The sequence below is a fragment of the Diadema antillarum genome, unplaced genomic scaffold (genome assembly GCF_040938485.1).
Source record: "Diadema antillarum isolate AM-2024a unplaced genomic scaffold, OU_Dant_1.0 seq00001042_RagTag, whole genome shotgun sequence".
Taxonomy (NCBI): domain Eukaryota; kingdom Metazoa; phylum Echinodermata; class Echinoidea; order Diadematoida; family Diadematidae; genus Diadema; species Diadema antillarum.
Genome location: NW_027271873.1, coordinates 1,613,127 through 1,633,355, shown reverse-complemented (window position 1 = coordinate 1,633,355; position 20,229 = coordinate 1,613,127). Strand labels below are relative to the sequence as shown.

The 20,229-nt window shown below is 41.1% G+C and overlaps 1 protein-coding gene across 1 annotated transcript; it reads left to right on the top strand.

Moving 5' to 3' along the window:
• Positions 1-477: 477 nt before the first annotated feature.
• Positions 478-19,947, top strand: LOC139743049 (general transcription factor IIH subunit 1-like). Its single transcript, XM_071653558.1, has 13 exons — positions 478-514; positions 3,184-3,337; positions 6,320-6,521; positions 7,491-7,587; positions 9,027-9,207; positions 9,720-9,869; positions 11,111-11,190; positions 12,169-12,281; positions 14,518-14,766; positions 15,584-15,701; positions 17,268-17,358; positions 18,070-18,278; positions 19,858-19,947. Exons 2-13 carry the CDS (start codon positions 3,184-3,186, stop codon positions 19,945-19,947), a joined length of 1,734 nt encoding a protein of 577 aa, XP_071509659.1. The 5' UTR covers positions 478-514.
• Positions 19,948-20,229: the final 282 nt, after the last annotated feature.

Here is a 20,229-nt window from a genome sequence, read left to right as displayed (position 1 = left end):
TGCACTGCACGGCGGCCTGTGTGTACGGACGTGGTGTATGAGTAGGTACATGGCTACGGATCGGAGCGTGTGCTCAAACAGTAAACAGGTGTCTCCATAGCAACGTACAGCAACAGGTGTATTTTGCTTCACTTTAGACGGTGTAAAATTACTGTTTCGGGATGACAATGTAGTGAGGGCTTCAAGTGTGTACTCAAATGAAATTATATTGTTGATATGATGGAAATATGATATTTTCCCTTGAAAGTGAATTGTAGTGCAAATGTATTTCAGTATTTTGGTCCGAAAGAAAAAAAAAAAAGGGGGGGGGGGGAATCCGTAACTAATTCTTTTATGACGATAGAGGGCGTTTCCACATTTGTTTTGTGACGTCAAATAGAATATGGCGACTTGCATTGATCATCAAATGCGTTGAGCAAAACTGCATTGGATCTCAGATGAGCGAGCACCACTCTTGATTTGGATCTGATTCTGGATTAATGCGTTTGCATCTACTCCAAAAATCCAAGATCAGGTCAGTAATCTTAGTTTAGGCCGATAATGTAATCCTTTTCGGTATCATGGGAAACAACGGAGGTCCGACCAAGTAGGGGTAGATTATCTAGATAGGTCGAAGTTAGTTAGTTGCCTGCGCCCTAGCCCCGGAGACCGCGTAGACTCCGTGTGGCGGCTGTCGCAGTTACCTGCGCCCCAGCCAAGCCCCCACCGCTTGCTCGGCGTGATTGCACCCTGCGCGCTGGCTGGCCTCGCCGCACGGTCGGGGTCGCGTCGGTTGTCAGCTAACTGCGACAGCCGCTGCGTGTGGCGGCTGCGCCGTGCTCCCATAAAAGATCTTCATGTTGAACAAACGGGTGCCTTTGCGGCGCTATATTTCCTTAATTTTTCGACAGAAACTACTAGGAATACTTACATGGGTCGATGAAACCTAAATCACTATCATCGGCGACTGTTTGATGCATTTCATTGCTTGTGATGCACAAAATGATGTCTTATAAGCAGCTCACCGATGTTCAGCTGCGCTGTACCGGCATGCGGCACCGCACGCACCTCGCTGTCTGTATGTACAAAATTGTACCTGAACTAACTTTTTAATCCCAAAGAAAGTCCTGAAAATTACGAATTTTGCAAAATGATTCACTCCAGAGTCCAGCTGCGATTAAATTTAGTTTAGATTTAGGCCCTAAATTTACTTCTTTTTTTATTAGAAAATAGACCATCCACGGCATCAGCATACCGATGGCGATGCGATACCGATAGAATGAATACTGACTCAGTGACTGTCTTGCTCTTGCTAGCAAGTAGCATCAACAATGCACATCGTAATCTCAGTCCGGGAAACCCGCTCATGAGGACTGCTCCCGCGTACGAGGACTGCCCCGCCTCATGAGGACCGCCCCCACGCCTCATGAGGCCCGGGGGGAACGCCTCGTGAGGCCCCCTATTCACTTCTTATTCATCTCACATCTGACGTATAAATTGTCGCAACTTCGCACGGTGATTTTTTGTTACACACACATGTCCACTATCCATGATGAAAAGAAGAAAAAATCCTGTCTGTTTTTTTTTCTTTCAAAAATCGAGTTTTAATCATCCGATGCAGAGCGCCCATCAAAACACGGGCGCCAGCGTGTTCGCACAATGCAAGACTGCCGCACCTAGCGGCCTAATCCGACTAGTCGGATCAGGCTCAAGTTTCCTATAGAGACCTACGCTATCGACTCCTCTTTGTTGCTTACGCTTTGGCCCACTTTCCTGAGTCCGAAGAAGTCCGATTCGCTGCAGTCAGTGTGGTCCGATCACAGTTCGGCTCATGATTCGGCTATTGAGGGGGATGACAGCTTCAGCAAACTTCTTTTGTGATGTCATCTGCATGCACCCTGGCATTACTACAGACTGCGCGATGCGCAGAGAAGACAACGAAGGCAACGTTACTTAGCAACACCTACGCACTTTACTGTTGATGACAGCTCAACTTCGGTAATCTTCGTATCAATGCTAACGGTGATTGGCAGTATCATCAACAGCGCCCTCTACACTACCGGGACTATGCCCCTTTAACTACAACCAGCAGCCCCTTACGCATAGCGTAATGGGGCTGCGCACTGTAGCATTCAGGATCATGACAGATGAGTGTAGTGGACAAATATCAACTTAAAATCTAAAAATTTCTTCAATTTGAAGACTTACCAGTGAAGTTGAAGTAAATTTATTGGCAACAGGGTTCGTTCAACGTTTAGTTCTGCCAATTTATAGTCCCGTTGTGTTCAAATTGATGACTTAATGTGACTCGATCCAGAGGAACCTGGGAGAACTACACTGAATTGACGGCCAGCGCGTGCGCACACAGACATCCTATCCAGTCGATGGATTTGGGTTTGTGTGCTTGTGATGTATGCGCATGCGCTGGCAGTCAATTCAGTGTAGCTCTCCCAGGTTCCTCTGGACCGAGTCATATTTAAGTCATCAATTCGAACAGAAAGGGACAATTGGCAGAACTAAACGTTGCATGAACCCTGTTGTCAATACTTCAACTTCACTGGTAAGTCTTCAAATTGAAGAAATTTTTCGATTTTAAGTTGATATTTGTCCGCTACACTAATCTGTCATGATCCTAAATGTTACAGTGCACAGCCCCATTACGCTATGCGTATGGGGCTGCTGGTCGTAGTTAGTAGACAGTCTACAGTCGTACTGTAACTGGCTTAGTTAGACACGGTTGGGATTTATTACAAAATTGTGTCGAATTCAATTTGATTAAAATAGATCTACAAAAGTGTAGATACCGCCTACACATTCACATTGATAGATCTGCCTCTAAACTAGATAGCTACGTATGTAGACCTAGTTCCTAGTAAACTTACTGTATACACTATATGCTGTTATTTTCACGTAAATTTACAGATATTTTCGTGATTGATGAGGTCGCAGACATTTTTGCAAGATGTTTTCGCGAATCGACACCGATGCTAATGCTTTTACAAAGCGCATGGAGACAATTTCGCGTGTGGTTAAATTCGCGATCCAACTGTGATTCGCGAAATTCCCGAAAATTAAACCCTCGCAAAAATACAGCTTATACAGTATCTTTACTGAGCATTTCAAGCCTTTTTTTTTTAATTAAAAAGTGCAAAGAATTTATTGTCCTCATCTTGTTGTTTGCATTGTATTGCTCATGCTCAGAAGATGGCGACCTCATCGGAGGAAGTACTCCTGGTGGTGAACCAGGTGCGATGTCGGAAGAGCAACGGCAGTCTGTACCTCATGGGGAAGCGGCTTGCATGGCAGGAGGATAACAAGGACGTATTCACCGTCAGCCACTACTATGCCGACGTTAGACGTGAGTAGCTATAGAATAATCCCAAAATATAATGACTTTCATGTAGGGGCCTGGTAGTTATTATCTCTCAATATTGAAATACTACACTTGTCTTATCAGAGCAAGTTTCACAGTGAGTGAAAAGTACATTGCAAATACATGTACACTCTGTTTAAAACTTTAGTCAGCCCAATAACAATTTCACACATCAGAGGACTGGATTACATGAGTAATCATTATAGACGTTAGTTATAATAGTCATGTTGCTGGCAGATTTATGTACACGTAATGGGCATGCAATGCACCAGCTACTATTACATGAAGACATACAGTGTAATTACATTAATCAGCTCTGACAATGAAGAGAGCACAGATGTCACAGGATATTTAACTTTCCATTAATCTAATAGTTAGTTTATTTGTTATTTTTTATTGCAACTGATCGACAAATTGCCCTTCATGGACATGAATAAGTACCAATTATTCAGTGTTTGAGTGGTTAGCCATGATAAAAATCATGGGCATACACATACTGTACTCTGGCAGGATTCAAATCTACAACATCCTGATTACTAGACAAGGTGTCATGTCATGGACTTACGTTCATGGTCATAATCACTGGACTACCAAGGTTGGATATGGGCAATTCCACGCCAAAGTGGACATGACATCTAAAATTTCAAATTCATATTTCCCACGCAATTTTGGTATCAAATGAAAGCTTAAAGTTTGAATTTTATGGATTTGAGTAAAAATATTTAGTTTTATAACATATTCGGGGTCAATTTTTCAATTGTTTAACTAACCTTATTAATTTTCAAAAATGCATAGATTATAATACAAATGTAGCATGGCCTGTATTCAATATTTGAGGAATAAATGTTATGAATTGTTATATTTAGAACTTAGTAAATATGAAAAAAACAGTTTATTTAATATTTTTACAGTTTCCATGATTCGTTACGCTTCAGTGACTTCCTAAAGGTGTCCTTGTATTTTGTCCTTCCGTTACCACAAAAAGAGGTCTTTTTAATATTTTATCAAAAATAGTAATATAAAAACTATAAAATTTTCAGTGCAAAGCAAGTTTAGGTAGGCCTATAACTTGGCACCCATCCATCCATGACATCCCTCCTCTTTGAATTATTATAAATAAATTAAAAATGTCCTTCCGTTACCGAAGCTGGTAGTGGAAGGACAAAGTTGTGGTAATGGAACGATTTAGAGTCTGTTTTTAGCTATTTAATGTCCCTAAGATGAGAACACAATGATGTGTCAGAACCTACTCTAAGTACCCTTGACTAAATTCAAATAACAAATGAAGCCACACCTCTTTCCTGAATGCAGGTCAACCCAAGATTGGCTCAATGTTGTAATTTTGTGTACAAACCCTATGGGAAATAGTGCTCTTTCATAAAACTCATAAACATCTGATAATTTTTTTCTTTTGATCACTTTGATTATTTGACTTTTGCCTAACTATGGTTAAAAAGTGGTCTGTGACAATTTTCTTTGAAAAAAAAAAACAACAAAAGGAAAAAAAGAAATACAAAAGAAATTCAAGAAACAATAAAATGTTAAAGAATTGAGATTGATTTTGCAATTTTTATCACTACATTTGTTAAATACCTCAAAATGAAGATCCACACCAAAAAATGTCTGTAAATTGCTTTACATTAGTATTCTATGGGCTAAAATATATTTTATTGACTAAATTTGCATAATCAATTCATATAATTAGGAATTAGCAGTATTTTGAACAATCTAACTATGGTCTCGTGTAGATTACTCTCCAGGGTGATGTGTGCAGATTTTAATCAGTTCAGTTCAGTTCAGTTTATTTTATTTTCGCACTGAACCGGCTTCAGTCAATGGCTGTTCTTCAGCTGGTCCGTCATGAAAATGCAAACAGTGTAAGAAATTGGAGGGGGGGGGGGGGGCTGGGGATAAGCCCCCAAGACCCCCACCCCCCTGCCGTGAAATGGATCCATAAGATTTGGCTATTTGGGGGATTAAGCAAAAGAAAGAAAAAATATCACATTGGACTACAAGGATTAACGTTAAATTTGGAAATACAGTGTAACATCCTTCATTGTATGCACACAAAGCTCTTTGTCCTTCCATTGCCATACATTAGTGAAAACAATGTGTTGTAATTAAAAAACCAGTTGACATGTTTCAAAGTTGAATACATAAAAGTAAAACTAAAACTATTTGGATCAAACTGTATACCTGCCACATATGAAAAAATTATCAACCTTAGAGAGGTTTAATAAAAACTAACCATAACCCATCTTCCCCATACACTTTGCACAGACAATCTGCATGTCCTTCCGTTACCGTCCTTCCGTTACCAAACACACATGGACATTATGTGGTCTAATTAAAAAATAAGTAAACATATTTGAAAGTCAAATATATTCCATTATAGCTAAAACTATGGCAGTTAAACTGTATACCAATAAATTAAGATAGTTCCATAAACTTCACAGAGTTTTGATAAAGACTAATTTGCCTGAAAACCCATGTCCATTTTGATGTCCTTCCGTTACCGACCTCATTAATATGCATATTTCATTACTCTTTAGCAGGTATGACAAAAATTTTGGTGGAAATTATAGTCTTTGGCTCTGGTAATACATCTCTAAAGTTTAAAATGCTGTATCCATCAAACTTTTCTTAGAGTACTTTTTTAAACTGTGAAAATTCTGTCTGAATGTCCTTCCGTTACCATGGAATTGCCCACATGGTGCCTGTCTAGCAATCAGGAAGTGGTGGATACAAGTCCCACCCAAGTATGTATGCCCATGATTTTATCATGGCTGTACTCTAAACACTGAATGAGTGGTGCTTATTAACATTGATGAAGGGCAATTTGTTAATCGGTTGCAATGATCAGTTATCAATTGTAATGATCTGGTACCGGTAATTTTTATGTTAATTCTATGTGTAAAGAGATATGTAAAGTAATATGCGAGGTGAAATTCTACATATGTCACCCAGAGCAAAGGATCAGCCAGGACACCAGCTCCAAAGTCCAGCTCCAGGTCCTCCTCCACAACGGGTCCAGCTCCAAGTTCCACTTTGCCAACCGCGAGGGCGCCGCCGCCCAGCGCCGCGACCGCACCGACGTCAAGGAACTCCTTCAGCAGCTCCTGCCCAAGTTCCGCAGCCAGGCGAGCAGGGAGCTGGAACAGAAGAACAAGTGAGTTTCAGGTCTCAATTCTTCTAGGTCCTATTTTCATCAAATTGGTAAGATAGCAACTCTTGCTGGAATAGCAACTTCTTGTAGCAACAGCCAATCAGGAAGCAAGATGCTTGTCATTACTATGACACTTTCCAATGCAGCAAGAGTTGCTATCAAAGCAACTGTTTTACAAAATGGGGCCCTAGTAGACTAATCTCCCTTTGCATAAAGGGGTGTCTTGACCACGTTTATGCTTCTTCTTATATGACGCTACTTGCATGGCTGATGCTTTTTTCACCTGGGGTGAACCACAAGGGCTCAGCGTCTCTCACTAGGTTTTGTTCTTCTTGTGTGGATTGGTAGGGCAAACTTTTTTACCAGGCAAGCTTTCTTACACTTTGCTCTCTGCAAGAAGTGATGTTAGATCTTCAACTTGTGTAGGTTATGACTCTCCCATGCATGGGGCCTCTATAGAATTATGCCCTGTCTGTTAGACAGAATACTTTGTCTCTTCCCATGAGGCATGATGACACACATCATTGCTCAGCAAGACTCAGTGAGCGTCAAACCCAAGCCACTTGATTTCAGGGCAGAGATGCTACAAACTGAGCCACCTTGCCACGTGTGTCATGCTAAGATTTTATCACTTCAGAGCCAAAACAAATTCACATCCCTTAATACACTCTTCATTGTAAATCCACACTGTAAAAAGAAAAATAAATAAAAAGTGTCCGCTAGACAGAAATGTGAATGGATGAGGGCATACAGAGAAAGACCTTGAAAAATCTGCTTAGGGGCTCTTTGATCATTTTGAGTTATGCCTTTTACTGAAAGTGGCTCTAAACCTTCCTTGTGGTAGCTTGAAATCTTTCCAGTGTGTTTATAAACGTAAGTACATTAGAGCCCCTGAATGACAATATAAGAACGTAGTTATGCAGAAGGTATGAAGTGTGCATATATTACGCCATCTCTTTTTGGTCATGACAGGATGTTAAAAGATGACCCCGAACTGTTCCAGCTTTACCGCGATCTGGTGATGAGCGGAGTGATGACGGCCGATGAGTTCTGGGCGAGTCGCATCAACGTAAGTCTCCTTGGCAGTTGGTTCAGTGCTAACCATTTCTGTGCCAGGGACTGGACAGTGTGTAACAGCACTATGGGGGTCTTGTGCCAATGGGCACTCAAAGCACACAAAGGGTCAATGCACTTTGCTGTCATGACATGATTTTAAAGGACAAGTCCACCTTCATAATACATGTGGATTGAGTGAATGTTGCAATATTAGTAAAACACATCATTGAGAGTTTGAGGAAAATCAGACAATCCGTTCAAAAGTTATGAATTTGTGAAGTTTCTGCTCAGGCACTGTTGGATGAGAAGACTACTACAGCTTGCGATGTCACATGCGTAGAACGATCTAAAGAAAATGTAAAGAAAATTCATCATATTTTCAATTTTCTCACGTAATAAAAGAGCACTTGACTTGCCTCTTTCAGAAGGCAGGGGGAATAATATTACCTGATTTTTCCCAAACTTTCACTGATGTGTTCTACTAATATTGCTGCATTCACTCAATCCACATTTATATGAAGGTGGACTCGTCCTGTAAAAATATAGCCTGTGGGGAACGTGTACGTAGTATTCATCACGTAATGTGACCGTGCAATGATTTGACACAGTAAGCACTCGTTGCATTAAACTCACAGCACATGCAAAAGTTTTGGTGTCGGCACGGTAGACATCACATGTACTGTATACGCCAAATATGTTGCAAGGTTTTTATTTTCATAAATTTTGAGAGTTTGGTGCTATTTGTGATTTTAAAAACACACAAATACATTAACTCTGATCCCGACATGAATGTGATGTGCAATGACATACATTCTATGTTCAGTGCACTGTACTCCACAATGGCAAATTTAACCACTTGCAAAATCATAGGGAAGTCCCAATTTGCAAAAAATTAGACTCGCTAAATATATGGTGTATACAGATCTGTTAGAGCTGATCACTCCATAGCATGCCATTTCCCAGTCCAGTTGATATCATGATTGCTTGCACGGTGTCAGGTGATTAGGCCACTCATAGTCTCTTGATGTGCTTTAAAAACAAGGAAACAAACTTGTATCCTTACTATCAAATTATTGCACTTCGACTTTCTGGTGGGATGAGGTTGTAGTTGCAAAACTAACAACCGAAAGCACTATTTTTGTATAATACTGTGGCATACAAGTTTAAATTCTGTGCAATTCAACGGCGCATCACACAATACGGACAATCAATACAGGCGCTGCACAGTCCTGTTGTATAATAGAATTACATTGTACAATAAAAGATGGGGCAAAAAGTTAAACAACAAGAGAAATGAATTTAATAGGCAGGTCATGTAAACAGGGGAGAAGAAAATGATTAAACATAAAGAGAAACTCGGTGATAACAAATCCAGAAAATGACAAAGAAACAAGACTAGGAACAATGACCACTTTGATCACTCACTTATGGTCTGACCGTGTCCCTCGTTAGATGGCCCAGCACGAAAGCGATATGTCATCACTTGCGGCGGGCAGCAGCAGTGGTGGTCATGGTGTTGGCGTCTCAGCTGCTTTCCTCTCTGACATCAAACCGCAGACGGATGGCTGCAATGGTGTCAAGTACAACCTGACCGCTGACATCATCGACTCCATTTTCCGCATCTACCCAGCCGGTAAGTGTCAGCTCTTTATTTTGCTCCTTGTTTAAAGCCATATAGGCAATGAATAGTATGTGTGATTGTTGAATGGAAACCAAATCCCAAATATAAATGTGGATTTAGTGAAACAGCATTTGTATTAGTAGAACATATCGGTGAAAGGTTGAGGAAAATTGGACAGTCGATTCAAAAGTTATGAATTTCTATAGTTTTGGTGCTGTCATTGCTGGATAAGAAGACTACTACAGTTCATGACATCATTTTGAACAATATTGAGAAGGTTTTAGGAGAATTCCACAGAGCTTGATTTTAAATGAAGAGTACACATTATGTTCATGCATTGATGATGTATGTAAAAAGAAGGGCAATATTATTTCCCCTGTATTCTGAAAGAGGTAAGTCGAATGCTCTTTCATTGTGCTAGAAGAGTGAGAATATGGTGAATTTTCTTTATATTTTCTTCATGTGATTATTGTCCATAGTGATGTTACATATTTATGTTTTTCCCCCTCCGGTCTTCTTTGCAGTGAAAAAGAAACATCTTGATAGCGTCCCACACACCATGTCTGAGAAAGAGTTCTGGACCCAGTTCTTCCAGTCCCAGTATTTTCATCGGGACCGCATCAACGCCGGCAGCAAGGACCTCTTTGCAGAGTGTGCCAGGAGGGATGAGAAAGGTGGGTCCCATACTTCTAACCCCAGAAGTGAAAGTCAGACTCTGCCCCATTTTTGCATTTGTATGATTAAAATGGAGGTATTTCAGCTGTATAAGTTTCATGAAAATTGAACAGAAACACTCTTGTCCCTCATGTAGGACGGTGTATGAGAAAGTAGCATCCACAGATGTATTATAGGATCCTGCTTCATTCATTCATAGCAAAGAGCAGGGTGCAAATGCAGCAAAGTGGTCAGCCCCAAATGTGTGCAGGCAAATGCACCCAACCAGTCGATCGGTGCGAGTGTGAAAAAAACACTAGATGGTGGACTGAGGCAATCTCCCCTAAGTTTCCTTACTTGACATGACTTCAAGAAGACGAAATGATATCCCTGCTATCAAAGGCTTGTAGAGACGCAATAAGTAAACAGTGACAACTTTGTAAAGTGGAGGGTATTACGAAATTCAGCTAAAATATTGATGAGAGAGTGATTTCATTTTCTTGTATACAAAATCTACTTTCACATCCCTCCTTGGTATCTGCCCACCAGGTGATACTTATCTTGCTGTGAAAGCTTCTTGTTACACAAGTGATGTGGAAGAATAATTAAGATGCCACATTTTATATGTTAACATCTCCAAGATGCAGTGGTCTTGATTTTGCTCCCTGGCAGAGATTTATGTAGCCATGGCCAGAGTGTTTGTGCACTTTCCATGAGTGACTATTGCATCCTTTTAGACTTTGCAAGTACTTGATGTGAGTAGGGACAATGTGCATCCATGGATGTGAATATGGGTTTCACACATAAAACAAACCCTTACACAGAACTTATACTAGTATCTGTAGGGGCTTGTATTAGCCAATAGGGAAAATGCAAGTAAATCGCCAACAGGAATAGTGGAGCGTATGTCAGCAGACAACATTCAACATAGGGCCCAACAACAGCTTATGGAAGTATGTCATAATTTTGAGGTCCATATGCTGACACCGACTGATTTCAAATGTTGGATTATTGCTGGTTAATTAATTGATTGATGTGAAAGTACCTGCACTGTGGTGCACTAAGAGTCGCCATTCCTTCTGTATCTGATTTGTCTAAAGAAGATTGAAAGCCAAGTCAATTGTTATGGTATGCCATGAAGTGGCCTCCAATAAACTAGTCTGACCCGGGGGTACTGTGTCCTTCGATAAAACTAATTTAAAACCATTGCTACCAGCAGTTTTTTGAATTCTTATTCATAATGTTGAACCACTGATTACAGAGATGACGGAGGAAGCCATTCAGACGGTGAAAGACCCGCTTCTGGACATTCAGGGTCTGTCAGACAACACACTGGACGATGTAAGTGAGATCAGGCACTGTTTGTGTTAGATTTGTTGTTGTCGTGTGTTAGTTTTGTTTGTTGGATCACAACCATACAGACCTGAGACAGATTATAGTACAGATATTTACCTGATACAGACTACAGAAATTGAAACATGGAAATACACAGGTATAAATCTTCCTGAGATTCTGTACTGGAGGAGGGGAAGGGGGGGAGCTGACCCCATATTGTTTACCTAGAAGATTATCTGTATGCATTTGTGTGGTAGTAGTTATGGCTTCTCCAGAGGATAAAATTGTATGGCCTGACCTATGCTTTGCTTTGGTTTTACTGGATCAAAAGTACGATATGTGTGGAAGTCATTTGTGAGTTAATGTAATTTATCCAAAATGTGCAACCTTTTTATAATGCATACACATGCGAATAGTTATACTTTCACTTAGAAGCATGGATGTTATTATGCGAGGTTTAGCATACGTTTTAACAGTAGCTTGTTTTTATATAGCGCACTTCGTACTTCTTAAGTATCTCAATGTGCTTTATAGACTATTATTACCCCAGTCACTGGATACATTATTTCCAACCAGCACTGACAATGCTCACTCTCCACTCCCTGGGGAGCATTCCAGACAGTCACAGCCATTTTACAGGTGCGCACATGCTGATCAACCAACATAAACTTTCTCATCCTATCGGGTACCCATTTATACTCCTGGGTGGAGAGCAGCAATGTGGACAAAGTGCCTTGCTGAAGGACAAAGTGCCTTGCTGAAGGACAAACGAGTCGGGCTTGGCATGGGCTTGAACCCATACCACGCTCATGTCATTCAAAGACGAGTGCTCTCATCCACTCAGCCACGACACCTCCACTACTTTAAATCCAATATCATTCACATGTATTTGACAGTTGCTTATCTGATTCCATACTTTTTGTGCTTTCTTTACTGTAGAAACCTAATGGTATTCAGTTATTGATATCACATTCCCTTTTTCAGGGCTTTGGGTACACCATGGACAGCATGAAGACCTCGACCAATGCAGTAAACAAATCCATCATCAAACGATTCAACCACCACAACACACGGGTACTGGCTGCCTCGGAGTCAAAGTAAGTTTAACCCTTTGTGAACCAGGGACTTTTGATAATGTGTAGAATGTAGAATGCTATGGGGTTTTCCGTGCCAATCTGTACTCCAAGCACACAAAGAATTAAGTGTCATGGGTACTCTCAGCCCTTGGGGCTTTGGATTGTCGTTGATTGTTTGTCTTTTATGTTTCTTCTTTATTGGATCGGTACAGCCTGAGAAGTCTAGACCACTCCTACCTGATTCAGGGCCGGGGGGGTGGGGGGGGGGGGGGGAGAGAATTAGCTCTCCTTTACATTTCAAGCAATAACGCTAGAAGGCCTCGTCACGAGGCTTCTTGACTTTTTGTGCTTTTGTGCCTTTTTAGCTCACCTGAGCCAAAGGCTCAAGTGAGCTATTGCGATCGCCCTTCGTCCGGCGTCCGTCGTGCGTCGTGCGTCGTGCGTCGTCCGTCGTCCGTCGTCCGTCGTGCGTCGTGCGTCGTGCGTAAACTTTTTACATTTTCATCTTCTACTTGAAAACCCCAAGACTGATTTTCATCAAACTTGGCAGGTAGCACCCCTAGGGGGTTAGGAACTCAATTTGTTAAAATGGGCACCATGCCCCACCCAGGGGGCCCCCAGGGGGGCCCAAACCCCCCAAAATTAAGGAATCTGTCAAAATCTTCTTCTCTAGAACCAGAAGTGATAGAGCTAAAATAGTACTATGGGTTAGTACATTGATGATTGTAGTTTCAAGTTTGTTCATGGCAGAATCAGGGGTGCCCCCCTTGGGACCCAGGGGAGGGGGTGAGGTGGGGTCCTAATAGGGCCTAAATTGTACATTTTTATCTTCTTCTTGAGAACCCCATGACCCATTTTCACCAAACTTGGCAGGTAGCATCCCTAGGGGGTTAGGATCTCAATTTGTTCAAATGGGCACCATGCCCCACCCAGGGGGCCCCAAGGGGGGCCCAAACCTTCAAAATGAAGGAATCTTTAAAAATCTTCTGTAGAATCAGAAGTTATAGAGCTAAGATAATACTATGAGTGAGTACATTAATGACTGTAGTTTCAAGTTTGTTCATAGGAGATCCAGGGGTGCCCCTCTTGGGGGCAGGGGGGGGGGGGGTTCGTTAGGAAGGTCAAAATGGGGGCCTGAATTGTACATTTTCATCTTCTTCCTGAAAACCTCATGATGTATTTTCGTCAAGACTTGGCAGGTAGCATCCCTAGGGGCTCAGGATCTCAATTTATGAAAATGGGCACGATGCCCCACTCAGAGGGCCCCAGGGGGCCCCAATCTCCCCAAATTAAGGAATCTTAAAAAACTTGGGCCCTTATTGTACATTTTCATCTTCTACTTGAGAATGCCTGGTCAAATTTTGGTAGAGCTGTGAATGATTTAGATTAGTGACTGCGTGAAAGGTGAACTTGCGATACTCAGGTGAGCGCTAGACCCGCGGGTCTCTTGTTTTTTAATACTGTAGAAACCTAATAATATTGAGTTATTGTATTTAGCATAGCCAGAAAAGCCTGGCTTGATTAGGATTTGACAGTGATCACAGCACCCCTAACCATTTTCAATACCCCCCCCCCCCCCCCAAAGAAAAAGGAAAAAAAAAGAAAAAAAAATGTTACTTGCTACAAATAGAGGTTGTTGTTGTTTTTTTGTTTCTGTTTTAATGAAACATTCTTTGAACACTTGTTATGGATTTGCAAGAATTGTGAATTGAAATGAAAAAAAAAAGGAAACCATTTGTTGAAAAGCACTGAGAGCCAAGACTGCCAGATTGGTTCTGTAGAGTATGTGCAGTGCACCGGAGAAAAAGTGTACAATTTTCTAACTTTCTGCTTCAATATTGGATTTCTAAAATCCCAGTTATTTGTTGTGGGGGAGGGAGATATAAAGTCAGACACCAATTAAGGTTAGTTGATAAAGTCAACCTACAGCTGTATTACGTACATTATTGTTATTTTTTATGTTATATTATTGAAACTAGTATTGTTATTGTTGTTGTTATTATATTTATTATTATTATTATTATCATTATTGCTATTATGCTACTACTACTACTACTACTACTGCTGCTACTACTACTACTACTACTACTACTACAATTACTTGTATTACCGTTTATAGCAATATCATTATTATTACTATTATCGTTATCATCATCATTATCATCATCATCACTATCATTATCATTATCATTATCATCATCATCATCATCATCGTCATCATTACTATTGTCTATCATCAATTTTTCATCACCCACAGCAAGAGGCCTTTCAGGGACACTACCGATGGACCGTCCAGCAGCCAGACCAGCTCGCAGTCTTCGTCATCGTCGTCGGCTGCAGCAGGCGGCAACTTGAACGCCAACCACCACCACCATGCGGATGGTGGGGGAGGTGATGATGAGTCGTCCGCCAAGAAGGCCCGCCTCCAAGAGGCCATCGCCATAGAGGACCTGGCCTCGGGGGCCGGGGCCAAAGACGTCTCTCTCAGGCTAGAGCGGACGGACAGGTGAGGAAAGCATCCAGAGAGAACGGCCGTAGTATGGAAAAAAAGGGTGCAGCTGAGCCCCGCCCTTGGAGAAATTAACCTGAGAAATTGTATTTAAAGTTTGGTTATTTGCATGTGCTCTAGAAGCCGCAGAATTAGACCTGTGATGGAATATATCTTATGATTTTCCCTTATACTTCAAATATTATTTGTGAACATTCCTTGTTTTTTTTTTTTTTTTTCAAACTATTCATCACCAGGATTATAGTTAGTTTTATGTAGGTACGTCCTTCTGCCAACAAAATAAAACAAGTGTTGCATTAGTCTCTGTATGGTGGAAAGGTGTGTCTCGCAGATGCACCGTACAAATTAAGTTCTATCACTTGCCAGCTCTCTAAGAGGCAATAAAGTGTATCTCTTAGATACACCCCATTACCATCAAATTTATCCCAAAAATGTTGAAATAACTGAAGATTGCTCCTATTATCAAGGGAAAAAAACCCCTCTCGCATATAAGAGTTGGCTAAGTTTAAATAATATGTTACCTCAAAGAGTGGAGAACCTGTTGTGACTGGAATATTATATGCAAAACATGATTGCACAATAAATGTAGCTGGCATGGCCTCTGGCTACTACTAAAACACTGATCAATTCAGTTCGTATTTATGTCGATGTAGGGCAATTTGTCAATCAGTTGTAATGAAAACATCTCGACAGAAGAATTTCATGAATTTGAAAAATGTGGCTGGCAGTTACAGATGCTTCAAGAGACTGTCCTGACCCCCTCCCTCCTTCCCTCATCTCCCTCTATTTCCTCCCATGGGGATGGGGTGTGCAGGTACTACCACGGCCCCACCATCATGCAGTCCAGGGACTACTTCTCCTCCGAGGAAGTCGTCGGCGCCATGAGAGCCCTGCAGGAGGAGATGAGCTCCAGTGTTCCAAGGCTCAACAAGGTACAGTAGGACCTCAAATATCTGGCCATCGACTATCCAGATTCTCTGTTATCCAGACGTCGACTGGCTGACATCTTTGTTCATGTTTTCATGTATTTTCATTGCCAAATCTCACTCAAAACAAACACACGTTCAACCATTATTGTGCAAATATACGAAGGAACATATTCCAATTGTCGCAGCGGACTGTAACTTTTAAATCAGTTCGTGAGACGATGTTAATGACTGGTGTCGCGCTTGTCACTGGCACTGAGTGCACAGCAGTGGTTACAATACAATCCAGTGGCAGTGCTCGACGAGTTGCAATATCAATCTCATTGTCAGTCAATATCATTCAAAGAAACAATACATGAAGGGATATTTTTCTTATATTTTGTTCTATTTGGGTATCAATTTATAAAGTAGGAAACATGGCTATGCCATGCAGATAATCATAATATTAGTGAATTGGAAATAACATGTGTATACCCCTAGCATGATATGCTAGAAATTGCTGTATTCCAGCATATCTCTCTTATCCGGATACCCGCTGGTCCCCGACGTGGCCGGATAATTGAGGTCCGACTGTACCTGGAAACCTCATTATAATGAGCTGCTTGGTATCACTGAAATTGCCTTGTTATATTGGATATCTCGTTGTGACAGGGATAAAACAAGAATATAAAATGCAAAGTTTTCTCTTTGTATCAGGTATCTTGTTATTCTAACAAGGTTTTTCTGTAGAAAGGATTGTGTCTTCTAGATGATCATAGGTTTAAAAAAAAGAAGGGGAGTGATCGTGACCATTGATAAATGAAACTGTTTATGTCTTTAACTTTGTGAGTTGAATAGGCAATATATCCTGAAAGGAATGTTTATATTCTTTTGAAATTTGTATCCCCCCCCCCCCCAAAAAAAAAAGAGGAAAAAAACAGTTAATAAAGATTGCGTACAGGCTAGTAAAGGCTTGATAGGCCGCTACTTGTATATCATCACCTGGCAACATTTGCTTAGTGATTGATTACTGTTTTGCAAAGCCATGGCGGACCTCAATGTTGGTGCATTCATATTTTCTTGTCTGATTTTACTGAAAATTGGGCCTGTATTGTCACTTTGACTTTACCAAGCTCACTAAAGTTACTTTGAACGTGGACGAGAGTTTTCCTTTTACTTTCCCAAGATCTACTATCTCTGAGTACTGTTATTGTGATGTCTGAAGGTCTTGCCTAGTGCTCTGATAATATAGTCAAAGTTGGAAACTTACTGTTAAAGTCTTCCAAGCTCACATTAAGAAATGATTCTTGTCAGTAGAAGTACAGGTAATAGTAGAATATACTAGAAGTAGTAGTAGAAGAAGAAGAAGAAGAAGAAGTAGTAGTAGTAGTAGTAGTAGTAGTAGTAGTGGTAGTAGTAGTAGGAGGAGTAACAGTAGTAAAAGCTGTATGGTGCAAATTTGGTCACTATCTTTTCTGAAACAGCAAAAGTAAGCAACACTTGGTTCCACAAAGAAGTAGTAAAAGTGAAATGAATATAAATGTGATAGCCATTATCAGCTCCTTTCCACTTTTTTTTTAATGTCTCCTTCAGGTCATTTCTAGTAATACAGCGAGAGCTGTCATGAGTGAACTCACACCAGGGGGCGCCCTAATGGGCAGTGCTTCACACCAACCAGTACACAGTAAGTAGCATTGCCGCCTGTAACGGTGCGGAATGTTTGACGCCGTACCTGTAACAGGTTCCTGGCATGATATTAGTGGTGAATGTACGTCAATTTCCAACCAGAATACTTATCTTGGGGAATTGAGAACAAGTTTTGCATTCCTTTTTGGTCCACCTAGCATGTGAAGATGACTTATAGCTGTGGCACAGCTCAGTTTGGTTCACCCTTATTTATACCTACTGTGTTTAAAATACAAAAATAAAAAAATCTTGTATAATGTAGGCAATCAAAATTTAATATAATTGCATTGAACTCAGTTTTGGTGAGATTCAATTCTACGCAGTTCAGTTTAATTCATTCTGTTCATTTCTTCTAACCTCATAACCTCTAACCGCTGTACAAACTGTATCCACAGTGCGCACTGCATTTTACGTCCAGAGTGCTCTAAACATTGCTGACTGTTTATACAGAGTATAGAGTGCTTCAGGAGCGCTCCTGAGCTTAGCTTGGAGAGGGGCATCACTTCAGAGCACTCCAAGGCCCAATTGTCTGTTCATACAGAGTTTCTGATGGGTTCAAGAGCGCTCCTGGAGTGATCTAAATCATATCCCTGTGTGAATGGGGTGTTAGGGAGAATGGACCTTATGTGTAAGTTGTAGTAAATTCTGAATGGAAGTGATATCGTCAGTGTGCAGAAGTGATATCTTCAATACCTCCCCTGTTTTGCAGCCCTCTACAGTGCAGAGATCCAGAAGGAACTGAAGCGGGTCTACGCGGCGCTGTCGGAGCTCCTGCGCCACTTCTGGTCCTGCTTCCCGGTGACGAGCAAGTCGCTGGAGGAGAAGCTCTTCCGCATGAAGGGCACGCTGGAGCAGTTCCAGGCCAAGAAGATGAAACCTTTCAGGGAGACGCTGGCCAAACAACACATTGGTCTCAACGTGAGTCCCTCCATAGGTTTCCTTTTTAACTCTTAGTAGGGAGCTTTAGTTTTTGCGACAGGGGCGTTCAGAGGGGAAAAAAAACCTGGTCTGAGCATGCGCAGAATCGCGTATCAGACGCGATTTATTTATAGCTTGCGCGCCTGAGTTTTCACTACGCGTTCTGGGCTATTTTTACGTCCACTCAGTTCACTGTGTAGAGAGGTACTTCATGCACTGATCATATGGGGGCGCCATTTTGTTTTTTATACGTTGCGTCTCAGCGTAATCTAAAGCTACTTTTCAGCACGACGCAGGGAAGAGGAGAACATCCAGCTCAAGTGTCATCTGAAACGTCTGCGCAGCAAATCTAAAGCTCCCCTAATGTACCGTAGTGCAACCTCCCTGTGTGCCACATTATTCTGAGACATCACTGTAGTCTTATGCTTTGAGAAAACATTCTGTTTTCAAATCTATATAACTTTCATGGATATCTGTTACTATGGACATGTAATGAACCAAGTTGTAGAGAAACTGCCAAGCTTTTCTTGGATGTAAATTACGTGACAAACCTACAATTTTTTTTTCTTCAAATGAATAGTAGCTACATTTTTGTAGAGTCATAACTTTTGCACACAAAACAGTTACAAAAACTTAGAATTTACTAGCAAATCATGAGGGAATACTGCTTGATAGTCAATCACCACGTAAAACGCAAGCTACATGTGACAGAATTGGAATCGCAAGAAATGCTTTCAATGTAATGTGGCATTTGGCGATATATCGGTCAATTTGGGCGGGTTTGTGCATTTGAGCGGAATATGCAAACTTGGCACGCCGGCGACTGAGTCGGGCGTGCAAACATGGCACATACAGAGTTAAAGGACAAGTTCACCCAAATATAAGTGTGGATTGAGTGAATGCAGCAATAGCATTAGAACACATCGGTGAAAGTTTGAGGAAAACCAGACAATGCATTCAAGAGTTCTGAATTGTTTAAAGTTTAGAGTGTAAGACAACTTGACAAGTTTGTGTGGTCTAGCTGGGGAGCAGATCTTCATTCATGTTTTATACAGAATTTCACAAATTTCATTATTTTGAAATTGTTGGGCACAGCCAGAACTTATCCAGTGAGGAGGATATGCAAATACATATCACACCTACTGTTTACCATGATCTGGTTTGAAGGATTTTTTTTTTTTTTTTTTTTTTTTGGGGGGGGGGGGGGGGAAGAAACAAGTTCATACAACCATGCCAAGTATATTGTGAGCTGTTGAAGAATAGTTATGGTAATGTCAGAAATGAATCTCGGAAGCTTATTGTTTGTGTGTATTTTGTTGTACAAGTATATATGGTGTGTTTGCAATGAACTTGATTTTCCATATGCTTATTCATTTGTTTATGTACCTAGATACTGTATTTATCTGTGCTGTATTAATTGTTTCATGTATTCGTATTCATGCATTCTTTTATTTCTGGGTGCATGTGTCTGTCATGTTCCTTGTTTCTGACTTTATTTGTTCATTTTCTCATTTATCATTTCCTGTGTCAATTGATGGATTTCTTCATCTTTTCATCCAATCATTTGTTGCCATGGCAGCTTCTCAACCACATGGAGGATCTCCTCCAGACGGCCTACAGGAAGTACGCCGTGTGGCAGAACAAGAGGATGGGTGTCGGGAAGACGTGACAGCTAGAGGGCGCCCTTCCCTGGCTTAATAGTCCCCTACACTTCACCACCAGGGTGGCCGGCACCAAGCGCTATCGTAATGGCTGTGGTAGTGATGACGTCATAAAAGAAATCGTGGCGTTACACAGGAACAATTTCATGGAGAGAGTCTCTCTCTCTCTTGTGTGTTTCTTCTTCTTTTTTGTTACCCAGCGAACTGGAATGCAGCTGTTACCGTTACCGTTTTTGGGACATTGGCCACTCTCTGGACATCGAAACCACCTTGATTACTACCACAATACT

Coding starts and splice junctions, on each gene's coding strand:
- LOC139743049 (XM_071653558.1), top strand. CDS start 3,184: ATGGCGACCTCATCGGAGGAAGTACTCCTGGTGGTGAACCAGGTGCGA. Junction 6,522..7,490: donor GAGCTGGAACAGAAGAACAA/GTGAGTTTCAGG, acceptor TGGTCATGACAG/GATGTTAAAAGATGACCCCG. Junction 7,588..9,026: donor TCTGGGCGAGTCGCATCAAC/GTAAGTCTCCTT, acceptor GTCCCTCGTTAG/ATGGCCCAGCACGAAAGCGA.